This window comes from Spermophilus citellus (assembly GCF_964194105.1).
Source record: "Spermophilus citellus genome assembly, chromosome: 3".
NCBI lineage: Eukaryota > Metazoa > Chordata > Mammalia > Rodentia > Sciuridae > Spermophilus > Spermophilus citellus.
Genome location: NC_138184.1, coordinates 113,362,626 through 113,377,735, shown reverse-complemented (window position 1 = coordinate 113,377,735; position 15,110 = coordinate 113,362,626). Strand labels below are relative to the sequence as shown.

General features: G+C 51.4%; 1 protein-coding gene across 2 annotated transcripts in view; it reads right to left on the bottom strand.

Annotated features, from left to right (window-relative positions):
* GRK3 (G protein-coupled receptor kinase 3) overlaps positions 1-15,110 on the bottom strand; it is a 116,220-nt gene that overhangs the window by 86,334 nt on the left and 14,776 nt on the right. For both annotated transcript variants that reach the window (XM_081288477.1, XM_081288482.1), the window contains one exon: positions 4,379-4,455. In XM_081288477.1, the coding sequence (XP_081144603.1) occupies positions 4,379-4,455 (77 nt within the window). Of the gene's footprint in view, positions 1-4,378; positions 4,456-15,110 lie in introns of those variants that run through there.

Sequence of the window (15,110 nt, the reverse complement as noted above, 5' to 3'; positions counted from 1 at the left end):
ATTAATGTGTGTGTGTGTGTGTGTGTGTGTGTGCGCGTGCGCACATGTGTATATCCACACTCCGTACACGGATGTGCACACGTGGGCTCACTGCTGCAGTCTGCTGTCACGCCTGATGAAAAGTTTTGATCAACAGTTTGAAGAGATTCCCGCACAGAGGCCTGACAAGAGCCGGGGCTCTGGGGACCCCCGTGTGTCACTGCCGATCCCCATGCAGAGCCTTGCAGCGGGCACTGCTGTAGTCCCCATCTACAGATAGGGAAAGGACAGAGCAACCGCTTCAGGACGCGGCCAACAGGCCTGCCAACCACCGTGACCCCACCGGGCGTCAGAGGCTAGGGGACTTCAGGTCCTGTAGGCCTGCACCTCACAGAGCAGGTTCACAGCCAGCTCAGAGGCCGGAGGGCAGCCTCCAGGCCTGACCGGGGTCTCCACAAGTCACAGACAGGGGACAGAGGGGAGACCAGGGAACCAGAGAGGAGTATAGGGGAGTGGAGGGGAGAAGCTGGAGAACATCAGGAAGGACAGAGGGCAGGGAACATGCTGGACTAGAAAGACGGAAAGAAGAGCTGGAGGGTCCAACAAATCCCCAGGTCTCCTTCCACTCCTCCCCAGCCCAATGCCAGGCAGAGGTGGAAGGCAAAAGGACAGACCAGACAGACAGGACACGTGATGCCAGGGCAAGGTCCACCCGTCACTCGCCCCCTCTCCAATCCGCTTCCATCCTTCCCTGGGACCATGGCCCTTCAAGTCAGAGCTCGGCTTCTCCTCACCAGCTCCAAGCTCAGGAACTGGGAAGGAGGAGAGGGAAAATCATGCATAGAGGCCAACTTTTTTTTTTTTAAACAACTTGGCCAAGATAAAACTCCTCCCCATCAGTGAGAGGAGAACCCACGAGGCTTCACCCCCAGGAGCTGAGGCTGGCCATGTTGACCTCAGACTATAGGAGCCTGAGCTCCTGTGCCAGGGAGCCAGGCTGTGATACCAATCATGGAGAACACATTGGGGGCTGGAGGTGTGCCAGGGGGCGCAGACAGGGTCAGGGGCTCAAAGGAGAGAGAGGGACAGAGGACACAGAGGACGAGCCGGCCCTCAGTGCACTGCAGAGGCCGGCGGGTGCTGGGGTGGCAGCCTCACCCCCTCGACCAGTTGGGTCTGAACGGGGAGCCTCCCTCCTTCCACAGCAGCATCTATCCACAGGCCACCGAGCAGGGGCAGCCCCAGCGTCCCTCAGCTGACCATGGATAACCAGGACACCGCACAGCCACACCACGGGGGCTACTGGCCCTACAGAAAGCAGGGGAGCTCTGGCGCAGGTAGACCCAGGCAGACAGGGAAGGCATGGCACAGGGGGTCGCCGAGTCAAAAGGCCACTTGTGCCGCATCCCACAGAGGCAGGAAGTGGATCAGTGGTTGCCAGGGGCTGGGCGGGCAGGGGGACAGGGTGGGCGCAGAGACTCTTTGGAGAGTGATGAAGACGTTGTAAAATCTGACGGTGGAGCGCTGTGCTGCTGACCCACACAACACAGGGAGCTGGGCGCGTCCAGTGGGGTTGACTTCACGCTCTAAGAAACGCATCTCATGCATCTCGATAAACCCCCAAAGAAATTTGCAATTTTTGACTAACAATAGAGGGATAATTACTTTCCCTTCCCTTGCAAAGGTTTTTAGTACAAAATCAGAAGCAAAAAAGCATTTCACATAGATGAGAGTGAACCAAACACCACAAAAATAATAAGAGAGCAAACCATCCACCTCCTCTGTTACCGGCCACGACCTGAGGCACAGGGTGAACTAGGTCTATGCAGCGGGGACATTAGCCTGCCACGGGCTCCCCTCAGAGCCACACTGCGCCTGCTTCTCCACCCCCGCCCCCATAGTGACTCTTTACCATGGGACTCTTTAAAAATCGAGGAGAACTGGGGATCGGAAGCCATGTCCCTCCCTTGGGTCAGTCTACACTCTCTCGCCTGCAAAGAAAGCCCAGAAGGATCTGGAAGAACCTGTGGTCTTACAGAGACCTGGCAGTCTCCATGACTTCTGGGGACAGAAGTGCGTCACCCTCGCTGCCCAAGGGGGAGCGGTCCCAACACCCCTGCAGACACCAGACACCAACCTCCATGGATGCTGTTTCCACATTAAAAGGCACAGATCTGCCCGTGAAGTCTGCGCACCTCCCGTGCACTCTGCACCACCTCTAGATCCCTTAAACTATGAGAGTGGTTTTGAACACGGCTGTCATGCTGTAGTTAGGAGCCTGACTGTGACCCTGTGCATCTATCTGGAGCCCAGACACAATGGGTGATATTTTCCAGCCGTAGTACGGAGATCCATGGATGCAGAATTCGTGGACGTGCAGGGCTGACTGACTATATACCCAAATGGAGTTCCAGGGCACTGTGAGTTCTTAGAATTTTAATAAAGTCATTTCCTCCAGCCATAAAATAATTTAAAAGCTGAGACACACGCTCCCCAGCAAGCCCTCCAAGTGGTGTGGGTGGCAAGCCAGGCACAGCGGGGAGGAAGACCCAGCACCCACCCGTGGCCGCGCTGACTGCACCTGCAGACCCTGGACCAGCCTGCACCGGAGTCAGTGCTGTGGGCAGCCGGGCTACCAGGAAGGCCCCCGGCAACCCAGCCCTGGCTGAGAGGGAAGCGTGTTCAGGAAACACGGGGACGGTAGGAACTCTCTACAGGGACCGAAAACAAGAAGGTGGCAAAAAGGCTGTAGGTCTAACCTGACCGGAGGACAATGCCCGTAGACAGACCACCAGCTCTGGAAGGTGGATGAGCCCATGTTCCTCATGGGCTTGGAGGACTGTGGTCACAGGGAAGGATGGTGGTAGTTGGGGGCTTCACCAGCCCTAGAACGCCACACTACAGAGTTCCCGAGCAACCCTGCCTCCCTGAGCACTGTTAGTGAACCAGAGCACCCCTGCACCCCAGGACACCTGCACCGTGACACCTGGACACCCCTGCACCCCTGCACCCCAGCACCCCAGCACCACGACACCCCTGCACCCCAGCACCCCTGCACCAGAAGAGACCAGCACTGGCTAGAATTGGGCATGACCAGGAAGAGATGGTCCCTGACCTGTGTCCATACAGGTGGTGTCCTTGTGACCCACAGAGTAGAAAGTTGAATGACCTACAGGGGTAAGAGCAGCGCAGTGTTTGGGCTGGGGATGTGGCTCAAGCGGTAGCACGCTCGCCTGGCATGCGTGCGGCCGGGTTCGGTCCTCAGCACCACATACCAACAAAGATGTTGTGTCTGCCGGAAACTAAAAAATAAATACTAAAATTCTCAGTCTCTCTCTCTCTCTCTCTCTCTCTCTCTCTCTTAAAAAAAAAAAAAAAAAAGAGCGGCGCAGTGGTCCTGATGATCAGGAAGTGCATAAGAGACCACCCACCACAGAAACTGATGGCGTCCAGTGACCGAGCCCCACATGCTGGAGGAGCCAGCTGCCCTTGGGGAGATGCGTGCCAACCCCCCGCGGCCATGCAAAGCCAGCAGCAGGAGAGAGGCTGAGGAGCTCTGAGCATGAGGGAGGGGAGCCCCACACCAGGGCCCAGGGACCCAGAGACAGCCTCTTTCCTGGCTACCAGGGGCCCCATCCTTTGCCTGGACGATGGGAACTTCCAGGAGCAAGCTGCGCCCTGCAGGTGCATGTCAACCCCTCCCCCCCCCCCCCCCCCCCGCCCCAGGTGTTTTTGCTTCTGATAAGGGCTCCAGAGAACAGGACAAGGAGCCGCTCACACCAGCCAAAGTCGCCCCCTCAGTCTTCTAGTGACCTAGTGTGAACTCTGCTGACGATCACCTCACTAGATGCTTCTCGGTCCCGGGGTGTTCCTGTCCCCCGTCTTTGAATATGCGATGCACGGAGAAGCCTGATCTTGAATTAAGCGTGCCCAGGAGTGTGCGCACCTCTTTCGAGATGCTGAGTCTTCCCAGGGTGCCCAGGGACACATGCCCTCTCTGTTCAGGGAGTCGCGCTTTGGGAAGTACCCAGTGCACCCCTCACATGCTGCAAGTAGTCAAGCCCTCCGCCCTTCACTTCCTGGCTCTGCTTATCAGCTCTGCATCCCCAAGAGGTGAACCTCTGTGTTCAGCTCCACTTTGATTTTGGGCAACCAGCCCCCAAGGAGACTTAAAACCCAGCTGAACTAGTCTGTTTCCCAATAGCTCATTCGCAGGACGCATTATGAGAAACGCAAGTAAGCATTAGGCCCCCTACTAGGTGCACAAAATCTCCTCCATTCCCACCAATAAATAGCTAGGAAGGCTACAAAAGCGCCAGGGGTTGTATTTATAAATCACACAGCCCTGCCTGACTTCACCACTGCAGTCACCGCAGGCCACGGGAGCAGCAGGACTCACCGATTCTCTGATTGAAAATCTTGTCGAAGGTTATCTCATTTCTCTCCTCGAGATACTTCTGCATCACGTTCCGGATACTGAAAGAGAAGACGGCACGTCTTTAACAACACGGACCTCACCGAGACAACCATCCCCAGAAGGGAGCAGGGAGGGGAGCCTTCCCAAGACACTCGCTTTAGGGGAGACCCTTCCTGCTGTCACAGGGGCGGGTGACATGGCTGAGCAGATCAAAGCCAGCAACTTCCTGACTGGCCAGCCACCTGCTCTCCTGGGACTGGGGGCCAGCCTTCCAGGTGGGAATGCCACAGAACCCCTGGGGACCCTGGAGACCCTTCGCCCTCCAAAATAGTCTATGTGCCTGTGCGCACACACACACCAACACACACACACCAACACACACACACACCAACACACACACACCAACACACACACACCAACACACACACACACACCAACACACACACACACCAACACACACACACACCAACACACACACACCAACACACACACACCAACACACACACACACACCAACACACACACACACCAACACACACACACACCAACACACACACCAACACACACACACACCAACACACACACACCAACACACACACACCAACACACACACACACCAACACACACACACCAACACACACACACCAACACACACACACACCAACACACACACACCAACACACACACACCAACACACACCAACACACACACACACCAACACACACACACCAACACACACACCAACACACACACACACACACCAACACACACACACCAACACACACACACACCAACACACACACACCAACACACACACACCAACACACACACCAACACACACACCAACACACACACACACCAACACACACACACACCAACACACACACCCCAACACACACACCAACACACACACCAACACACACACACCAACACACACACACACCAACACACACACACCAACACACACACACCAACACACACACCAACACACACACCAACACACACACACCAACACACACACCCCAACACACACACACCAACACACACACACACCAACACACACACACACCAACACACACACACCAACACACACACACCAACACACACACCAACACACACACACCAACACACACACACCAACACACACACACACCAACACACACACCAACACACACACACACCAACACACACACACCAACACACACACACCAACACACACACACACCAACACACACACACCAACACACACACACACACCAACACACACACACACCAACACACACACCAACACACACACCAACACACACACACCAACACACACACACCAACACACACACACACCAACACACACACCAACACACACACCAACACACACACACCAACACACACAGCCCTGAGCGCACGACACACATGCACAGGTCCTGCTTGTCACTTCATGAGCTTCTTTCTGAAACAAACGTTTCACATCTATACAGAGGAGCTGCTGGGTCACAGGTGTGCACCACCGCGCCCGGCTGTGTTGAGCTTTAATATAGAACAGAAACAGCGAGATGCAAAAATGGAGAAGGGATGGATCATTCAATAAGTGTTTATTCAAATGGCATAAGGAGAAGATAGAATCTCCAGTATCCAGACAGCGGAAATGAAAAATGATTCAGCATCACTCTTAACACTAACTAAGGTGTAATTTAAACATAATTAAATGTACATACAGTGTATATTGTTCGATGAGCCTTTACAAATACGCCCTTGCAACTACCCTCCTATAGCAGGTACAAAACCTTCCAACCCCCTCCTAAAAAAGGTGCCCCTTTGAGCCCATTTCCCTGTATTCTAGATCCACGCAGCCACTGGTCTGCCCCCTGTCCACACGGGTGACGGGCTCCGGTTCTAGACTTCTAGGCAGAGGACAGAATGCGATGGGTCTTCCGTGTCTGGCTTCACCCGTCGGGAGTGAGCTTCACCCACCTGCTGTGTGCCACCCCTCAGTCCCTTTACATGGCATGGAGCATGCTACTCTGATTACCCCACAGTCAATTCACGCATCCGCCTGTTGATGGACATCCGTGATGCTTCCAGTGGGGGGCTATTAGGAATAAAGGTGCCTCAAATATCTGTGTATTCATCAACTTATGGGTGTGCGTTTCCATGTCTTAGGGTCAACAGCCCCAAATTGAAATTGTTGGTCACATGGTGAAGTGGTGTATTTTACATCCTGGGGAGTGGCGGGACCACCTCTGTTCCAAGCTGGGCTCCCACTTTACATTCCCATCGACAGTGCAGGACGGCTCCAGGGCTCCGTGTTCTTGCCAACACTTGGGTTGCTCATCTTTTTACATTTAGCCTCTCTGTTGAGCATGTAGCACTATCCTATTTTAATTTGTCTTTTAACTTGCATTTCCTTAATGGATAACGGCAATAAGCATGTTGGTACATGATTATTGGAATCCATACACCTTCTTTTATGACGTGTGTAGTCAAATCTTTTGCCTTTTAGAGGAACTGATTGTTCAGTGGTGAGATGTCTTTATGAAGCCTGGCTACACAGAGAAGGCCTATGTCAGATTCTGTGATGCTAATATTCTCTCCCAGGTAGTGCCTTAGCTCTCCATTTTCCTCAGGGAGTCCTACCAAGAGTGGGATATTTAAGCTCTTCCATCAGTTTCTTGGTTATTTCTTTGATGGACACTATGCTAAGAAGCCATGACACCCCAAGGTCATGAAGATTTTAATCTGAATTTTCCTCTAGGAGTTTCAGCTTCTACATTCAGGTCTAATTTCCATTTCAGACTAATTTTTGTGCATAGTGTAAGGCAGGAATCGTCGTTTCTGGTCTCTTTATAATCCCTAAGTGTCCCAGGGTCACTTGTTGAAAAGGTCATCCCCCCTGCCTCAATTATCTTGGTCCTCGGTTGGTTCAACACCCAGAACCTACAGGTCTACCTTTGGACTGACCTGTGGCATTGATCTTTAGGATTCTCCTTACATAAACACTGTATCGTCTGAAGTGCTGTTTTGCTAACTTCTTAAGAAGGTGGATTGACAAATTCAAATATTTCTAATGCAAGCATTTAAAGCCCGGGATTCTTTCTAGGCATGGACTGAGCTGCACCTCACGGATAATGATTCATTCTATTTTCACTTTCTTTCAAATCAAATTATTTTCTAATTTCCCTTGGTCCTTGTTCCTTGACCTGTGTGGCTTCATTTCCAAACACGTGGAGACTTCCAGTTACCTTTCAGTTATTGGATTTCAGTTTAGTTCTTTGGTGTCCACGGAGCCTATGCTGAGCGAGTCGGTTCTTTCCAGATTTACAGACGTTCGTTTCGTTGGTTGGAATGGGATGGGGCTTGTGGAGTATCGTGCAGGTTTGAACAGAATGTGCGTGCTGTCGTGGGACGGACCCATGGGTGAATGTCAACTGGGTCCAGCTGGTTGATGGTGTCCAGAGATTTTTCTGTGTTCTCACTGATTTTCCGTGTCCTCCTTCCATACGTGACTGAGAGGAGAGCACTGGAGTCCCCAACTGCAGCGGTGACTCCGTCCACTGCTCCTTCTGACTCTGTCTCTGGCATTGACTTTGCAGCCATCAAGCGCATAGGCAGTTGAGGCTGCGGTGCCTCTGTCAGTATGGTGGCCGGAGACACCTGGTGACGGGCAGATCAGCCTGCTTCACCAGCCGTGAATCCGGTCACTCCAGTGAGGGTTCACATGGGGTTGTCGTTGTCTTTTTTTACTTTCCAGTATCTCTGTCTATTGGAAGGGAGAGTTGAGTTCACCACACACAACACATGGCGCTCTCCCCTCCCGGTGGCCACCTCTGCCGTTTAGCTGAGGTGTCTACACGAGTTGCCGTTAATGTCATCCTGGCAGGTTTGGACAAGTCCATTATCCCACCAAAGGTTTTTCCATCTGTCCTTTTCCTCTATAGCTTTCTTGAGCTGTAAATGATATAGCACATGACATCGTAAGGGTAGCTTAGCTCGTTTCTATTAAACTTATGTCACCTCAACTCAATTTTGGGGGGAGGTACCAGGGATTGAACTCAGGGCACTCAACCACTGAGCCACATTCCCAGCCCTATTTTGTGTTTTATTTAGAGACAGGGTCTCACTGAGTCACTTAGTGCCTCGCTTTTGCTGAGGCTGGCTTTGAACTCACGATCCTCCTGCCTCAGCCTCCCGAGCCGCTGGGATGACAGGCGGGGGCCACCACGCCCAGCCACAAGACACCATTTTTTTAAATGTAAACAAATAGAAAGATCAGTTGAGGAGGGGGAACAAAGGAAAGGCAGAGGGGAGGGTAAAGGTAAGCATTGGAATTCTATTCCATGTATTTGTGATTGTGTCAAAATAAATCCCAATGTTATGCATAACTATTATGAGCCAACAAAATAATTTAAGAATAAAACAAAAAAATAAAAATCTAATTTGGGGCTGGGGCTGTCACTCAGGGATAGCACTTGTAGCACATGTGAGGCCCTGGGTTCCATCCCCAGCGCTGCCAAAAAGAAGAGAAAATGTCTAACCACCCTAGGAATCTATCCCAGGCTCATATCTCCTCCCTAGAGTTCTTGACTATTACACTCTACTAATAATTTTCTTTGTTGTACTATTTGGTTCCTATTTGCATTTTAAATATTTCACGTTTTATTTTTAGTTGAAAGAAGGTAGCTGCTTCCCCATGATACATAGAATGAGTAATTTCATATGTATCTTAGATTTAAGTATGAAGCCTAAAACTACAAAACCTTTTGAAGGAAACAAATGAAAAAAATCTTTGTGACTGGGTCAAACAAAGACTTCAGACACAACACAAAAGCAAGGATTGATTAGATTTCACCAAAATGAGAAACTTCTGTTCCTCAGAAGAGCACTTCAGAGAATGAAAACGTAAGCCTGGACAGAGAGAAAATACTGGCAAATCATACCCTGATTAAGGATCTAGATCCAACATATATAAAGATCTCTTAAAATTCAAGAAGAAAACAAAATATCCTATAAAATTGGGAAATTATCTGAATGGACACTTCAGGAAAGAAGATCGATGGAGGACAACTAGGCACATGGAGACATGGTGCTCGCTGGGGCGAGGCACCTGAAATCAAGTGAGATCCCCCTACACATGCTATTGGAAAGTGTGGCTACAAGACAAAGGACCATACCAACTGTTGGCAAAAACACAGAACAACTGAACTTCTCCTGCACCACTGGTGGGAATGTAAAATAGGGCACACGCTTTGGAAAAGTGCTTGGCTACATCTACCATGTGACCCACCCACTCCACTCCTGGGTATTTACCCAGAAAAAGGAAATGATGCGTCCATACAAAGATATGCACATGAATACTCTCAGCAGCTTCATCTCAGACCGTCAAAAACAGGGATCAAGGGGCTGGGGCTCAGCGGGAGAGCACTCACCTAGCATGTGCGGGGCCCTGGGTTCAATCCTCAGCACCACATAAAAATAAATAAATAAAATAAAGGTATGGTTCCATCTACAACCGAAAAATAAATATTAAAAAAAAAAAAATAACAGGAATCAATGCCAGTGCCCACACTAGATGACGGGATCTGGAAATGGGACTCTCGGGACAGGAAGTTGCTTGGACCTAATAAAGGAATAAACCATCCACACATGAACAACAGAAATAAATCTCAAAATAGTCATTATGAGTTCAAGAAGCCGGAGCTCCAGTCCCAGAAGAGGACACACTGCTTAGCTACAAAGAGCAAGGTGCAGACCTTCGAGGGTGGAGCGTGCGCCAAGGTTAAAGCATGTCGACTCCACGTGTCTTTATCCCTTGCTCCTGGCACAGAGCCCCTAAGGCCCCTGGGATCTTCTGAGCTCCTAAAGGAGAGTCTTTGTTCACAAGAAGCCCTTCCTAGCCCCTCATGGTGGCCCACACCTGTCATCCCAGCGTCTCAGGAGGCTGAGGCAGGAGGAGAGCGAGTTCACAGCCAGCCTCAGCCACAGCGAGGCCCTAAGCAGCTCAGTGAGACCCTGTCTCTAAATAAAATATAAAAAAGGGCTGGGGACGGGGCTCAGGGGTTCACTTCAAAGAGGAGGAGGAGGAGGAGGGAGAAGGAGAAGCCCTTACTGAGAACTCTTGAAGGGTCTGGAAGCCCAGGTCCGGCCCACTCATCTGTGTGCTGGGAAGTGGGTGGGCTCTCAGGGGGCACGGAAGCCTGGCGCCCTCTACCTCCCCCAAGTCCCGATCCTTCTTCCTTTCTGCTGTCCCTGGGTTCATAACAAAACAAATCCAAGCCTGGCTTTTTCGCAAGTGAGTCACTGCAGCGATGGCCCCAAGAGGACCCTGGGGAACCCTGCATGTGAGTCAGCTGGGCAGAGGCACGGGACACCAGGAGCCCCCTTGGGAGGTGGCCTAGAGGGCAGTGGTCTTCTGGGACTGAGCACTTCAGTCCTCTCAGAATCCAGCTGAGCTGCAGGTCAGCCAACTGGTGTCACAGAATTGAGAACTGGTGGGGCACCACAGAACACGCTCGCTACCTTCATTCTGGTGACACTTGCCCAGTGTAGATCAGACTTACCAAGCTGTGCCCTTGAAATGAGTACATTTCATCTTATGTGAATCATACCTCCGTGTAGCTATGTGTTCGCTGTGTTTGTTGTTGTTGTTTGTTTTGTGTTGTGTTGTTACTCCATGGAGACCCAATCAGCAGAATCCTGGGTGCGGAAGTTGATGCCACAAATTACCCAATGTCTTTAACAACCACCACAACCAAGTCCAAGAGGGAATAAGGGTGGTGGTGGAGACTACAGGTTCAAAACAGAAACAACAACAGCAAAGCACATGAGCCATGTTTGAAACTCGATTTAAATTAAACATTTTATTTTTTTTAATTGCAGAAGCTGGGCGTGGTAACTCAGGCCTGTCATCTCAGCGGCTCAGGAGGCTGAGGCAGGAGGATCAGGAGTTCAAAACCAGCCTCAGCAACTTATCAAGGCCCTCAGTAACTCAGCGAGGCCCTGATTCTAAATAAAATATAAAAACGGGCTGGGGATGTGGCTCAGTGGTTAAGCACCCCTGGGTTCAATCCCCAGTATCAAAAAAGAAAGAAAGAAACTGGAGAAATATGAATATGAATTGAATATTTGATGATATTAAGGAAGTGTTTTCTTTCAGCGGTTGCTTTGTATTTCAAAAGAGCTCTTATCTTGCAGGAACACATATAGAGTCGCGCAGATGGAACGATACGCTCTGTCTCGGCATCCTGCAGAGTCATCTCAAGAACAGAGGAGGCCGAGGTGTGGAGGCGGCCAGGCATGGACGGTGCATGGACGGCATGTGCATGGACGGCTGACCCCGAGGGCAACCTCAGGGCCACTCTGCTAGCCCCTCCTCCTGCACGGGTTTTTGCCTTCGTGGCAGAAAGCTTGGAAGAATCAACTTCTGGCCTCTGGACTCCAGGATCGTAAGTTCTTCCCCCTCCTCCCCCAAACAGAGCACAGGTCCACCACAGATGGGGACAGGAGGGCCAATGTATATTTGAAAAATGAACACCGAAAAAATAAAAGAAAAAGAAAATGAACAACAGCCCCCACCCCTTGCTGTGGCCGGCTGGGGGTCCCGCTGTGTGAATGGATCAAAGTAGGATGACATTATATCGTAATTTTTAAAGCCTTTCTGTACGACGGTGGCTGCAGGCCTGCTTTCCAGGCCAGGGAAAGGTCTGCTAGTGGACTTGGACTTCCTTCCCCTCACGAGTAGAGAAACCACAGGATTCATGGCCTCATCAGATGGCCCCACTGTCAAGGCCTCCGTGTTCCGTGTGAGGCTGAATTTTGTTTCAATTCTAACGTGTCAAATAAAATGCATTTAAAAAATATTTAGATATGCTCTATTGCTTTAAAAAAGAAAGAAAGAAAACATAAGAAGTTAGGAGAAGTTAGGCTGTGACGTGCGGCCAGGAGGGCGGGGTGCTTGGTGAACCCCCAGCGGCTCGGGATAGGAGCTGTTCCCACTCCTGGCCACCAAGAAACCCAAGAGGCAGACTTTATTTTAAGATAAGATGACTCGCTATCACGCCAAGATTCCATTTCCTCAAAATGAAACTGCTTCTTTTTTTCAAAGGTAGTTGCTAAATATTTTTCACAATCTAGTCAATAAGCAGAATAGAGCTGTGACATCCAAAGCCGTAGACAAAACAGTCCCACTGGATCTGAGAGCACACGGATCCCGCCTGAGGCGGGAAGCCTTTCAGGAGGATCGGTTGGTGTCAGCCCACCCCAAGTTCCCTTGTCACCAGATCTTTGGTGGGAAAGTCTGGAGGGTAATCCCCACGGCATCAACCAGTTGATCCCGGGCCCGTCCACGTCAGGAATCACAGCCCAATCGACAGCACGTGGATTTGAGTCCCTTGTGCCATCCCTACAATAGCTTGGCACTCTGCCTTCTGCTTCTGATGCCTATTTCTTTGCAATCGAGAACTGCGTGTTAAAGTGACACTAAACCTACTAGAATTTCACCGGCCGAAAAAATGAATGGAAAGAGAAGCAGTCGTCACGTAAAAGTCACTGGGCACAGAAGCACTCGGACGACTTCTTAGGGTCGTCAATCTACCTAACGAACAGCACTAAACCTCCATCGTCCAAACCATCTCTCTAAGTTGGGGACAATAATCATCATGCACGCCATTCACCTGTTCAGGGAAACTCTTTTGGACCAGCCCCCTGCAGCAGCACCTCTACTCTGTGGATGTGGCCGTCCACGTGGGAGCAGGGGGAGACAAGGAGACCCACCCAGGGGGTGGCAGCTTCCTGTTCCCAAGAGCTTGCTCCTAGAGTACACGCCTAACCATGGAAGTATCTCATTTACAAGACTCGTTCCACCACCGTCCAAAGTCCCCAGCCCTGGAGGACCCTCCCACGGTTCCAGTGGCCACATTGCGTGCTGTCTCCCTACCCGGGGCCACACTGGATTCTCCTCACTCTCCATGAAACCGTTTACAGAGCTCTGTAAATACCGACCCCCTGAATGCTTTTTTGTAAAACATGAAAAGCTCCTACGTATCCTCCAAGATCCAGGTCTGTGATCCCCAACTGCTCAGAGGTGAGCCCCACCGGCTGCCAGCTGTCACCACCCCCACAGTCCCCATGAGGTTCAGTGACCACTGCGTCTCAGTCTCCCACTCCACGTGCCTCTTGAGGGACGTCAGCGAGCGACCCGGTACTGCACCTCCCCTCACCACCTGACCTCCCACAGGGCCCAATCTGCCACCAATGTGAATGTCCCCAAGGCAGTGAATGAAGAACGATCATTTTCATAAGTAAATTCCACGACATGATCCGGCACAAGCGTATTTACATCAGCTAATATTTGCTAAGGATCTGCCCGGAGTCCAGAAGTATTCTGGCCACAGAAACACAGACCGATGAACTCGGCTCATTCACTCACACGAAATCTGTTCCCAAGAAGGGCTTCCACAGTGAAGGCTGAGCCCAGGAAGACGACCCAGAGGGTCTCTAGAGCATGGGACAGGCCACCAAGATGGATGTCCCCGTCCACCTGCACTCTGTTAGGCTGCGCCCTTGAGGAGCCAGGACCCAGGATCTCAGCAGGCATCAGTGGGCCACATCTGGGCGGGATCACTGTCCTGCACCTCTGACCCTCGTGCCAAGCCAATGAGAAACAGCCAGTGGTGGGAGTGTCCCTCCCACAGAGGACACAGCAGGGAGCAGCCGGTGGACACCCGAGGATCCTGAAAACCCAGCCTCCCAGCAGCCGTGGCCTCCGCCAGAGCTCAGTGGGCAGCGTGTAAATCCTCTCGGGGGGGGGGGGGGGACTCAGAGGGATGCAGCTGTACGCGGGGGACCAGCTCAACTCCGCCTGTTTAGACTCGGTCCTTAGTCCTGAAGGCAGCCGCTGGGTGCCCATCATGCCTTCCACCTATCAGCACGGACACCCGCCCGCCTCAGGAAATAGTGGGCACTCGGCCAGCCAGGCCAGTGCCACAGGTAGGTCACATGATCTGCTGCTCACCCACAGAACCTGAAGATAAGTGACTTATGCCACTTCCGGGTCACGTCCCCGAAAAGAGATCGCTGGGGCTCTGCCTTCTGCCTCGCCTCTCCTGGCTGAAGCTCCCACCTGGCCTCGAGGTGACCCTCTAAGGGCTGCCCGGCCAGGTTCCTCTGCAGTCCAACCCGGGCTGCAGACCTAACTCCCCTCCCTGGTCAGCTCAGAGTCACCCCGAGGTTCTCAGCCTCAGCTGAATCTGGGACCACCAGAGGAGGGTTCTTAAAATCCTGGTGCCCAGCCTTCCCTCGGAGTCTCGTGTGGCCTATACGTGGGGCCACTGTGTTCTGGGGTCTCTGTTACAATTGCTTTCGGCACACCTAACTATGAGAAATGGCCTTTCCGTGGCATTTCAAAGGACACCAGGTTTCCCTTTGTCTAAGTTTCTCACATTATTTCAGTCTCCAAAGAAAATCTGAGAGCAGAAGATCTGGCTTTCGAAGCTGACTTCACCACCCCAGGAGAGCACCCAGTCGTTTTTCAGAACAAATGAGTCTTCTAGAAAGTGTTTCCCCAAGTTAGGATTTCAAGCCTCCACCCTCTGTTCATTCTAGCTGCATATCTCACTAATCAATAATCAATTTTTTTTCCTCTGGCTAGTATTTTCCTCACAGAAGCAGCATTGTTCAAAAAGAGCTTATCTGCGTAGTTTCAAAAAAGCTATATGCCACCAGGC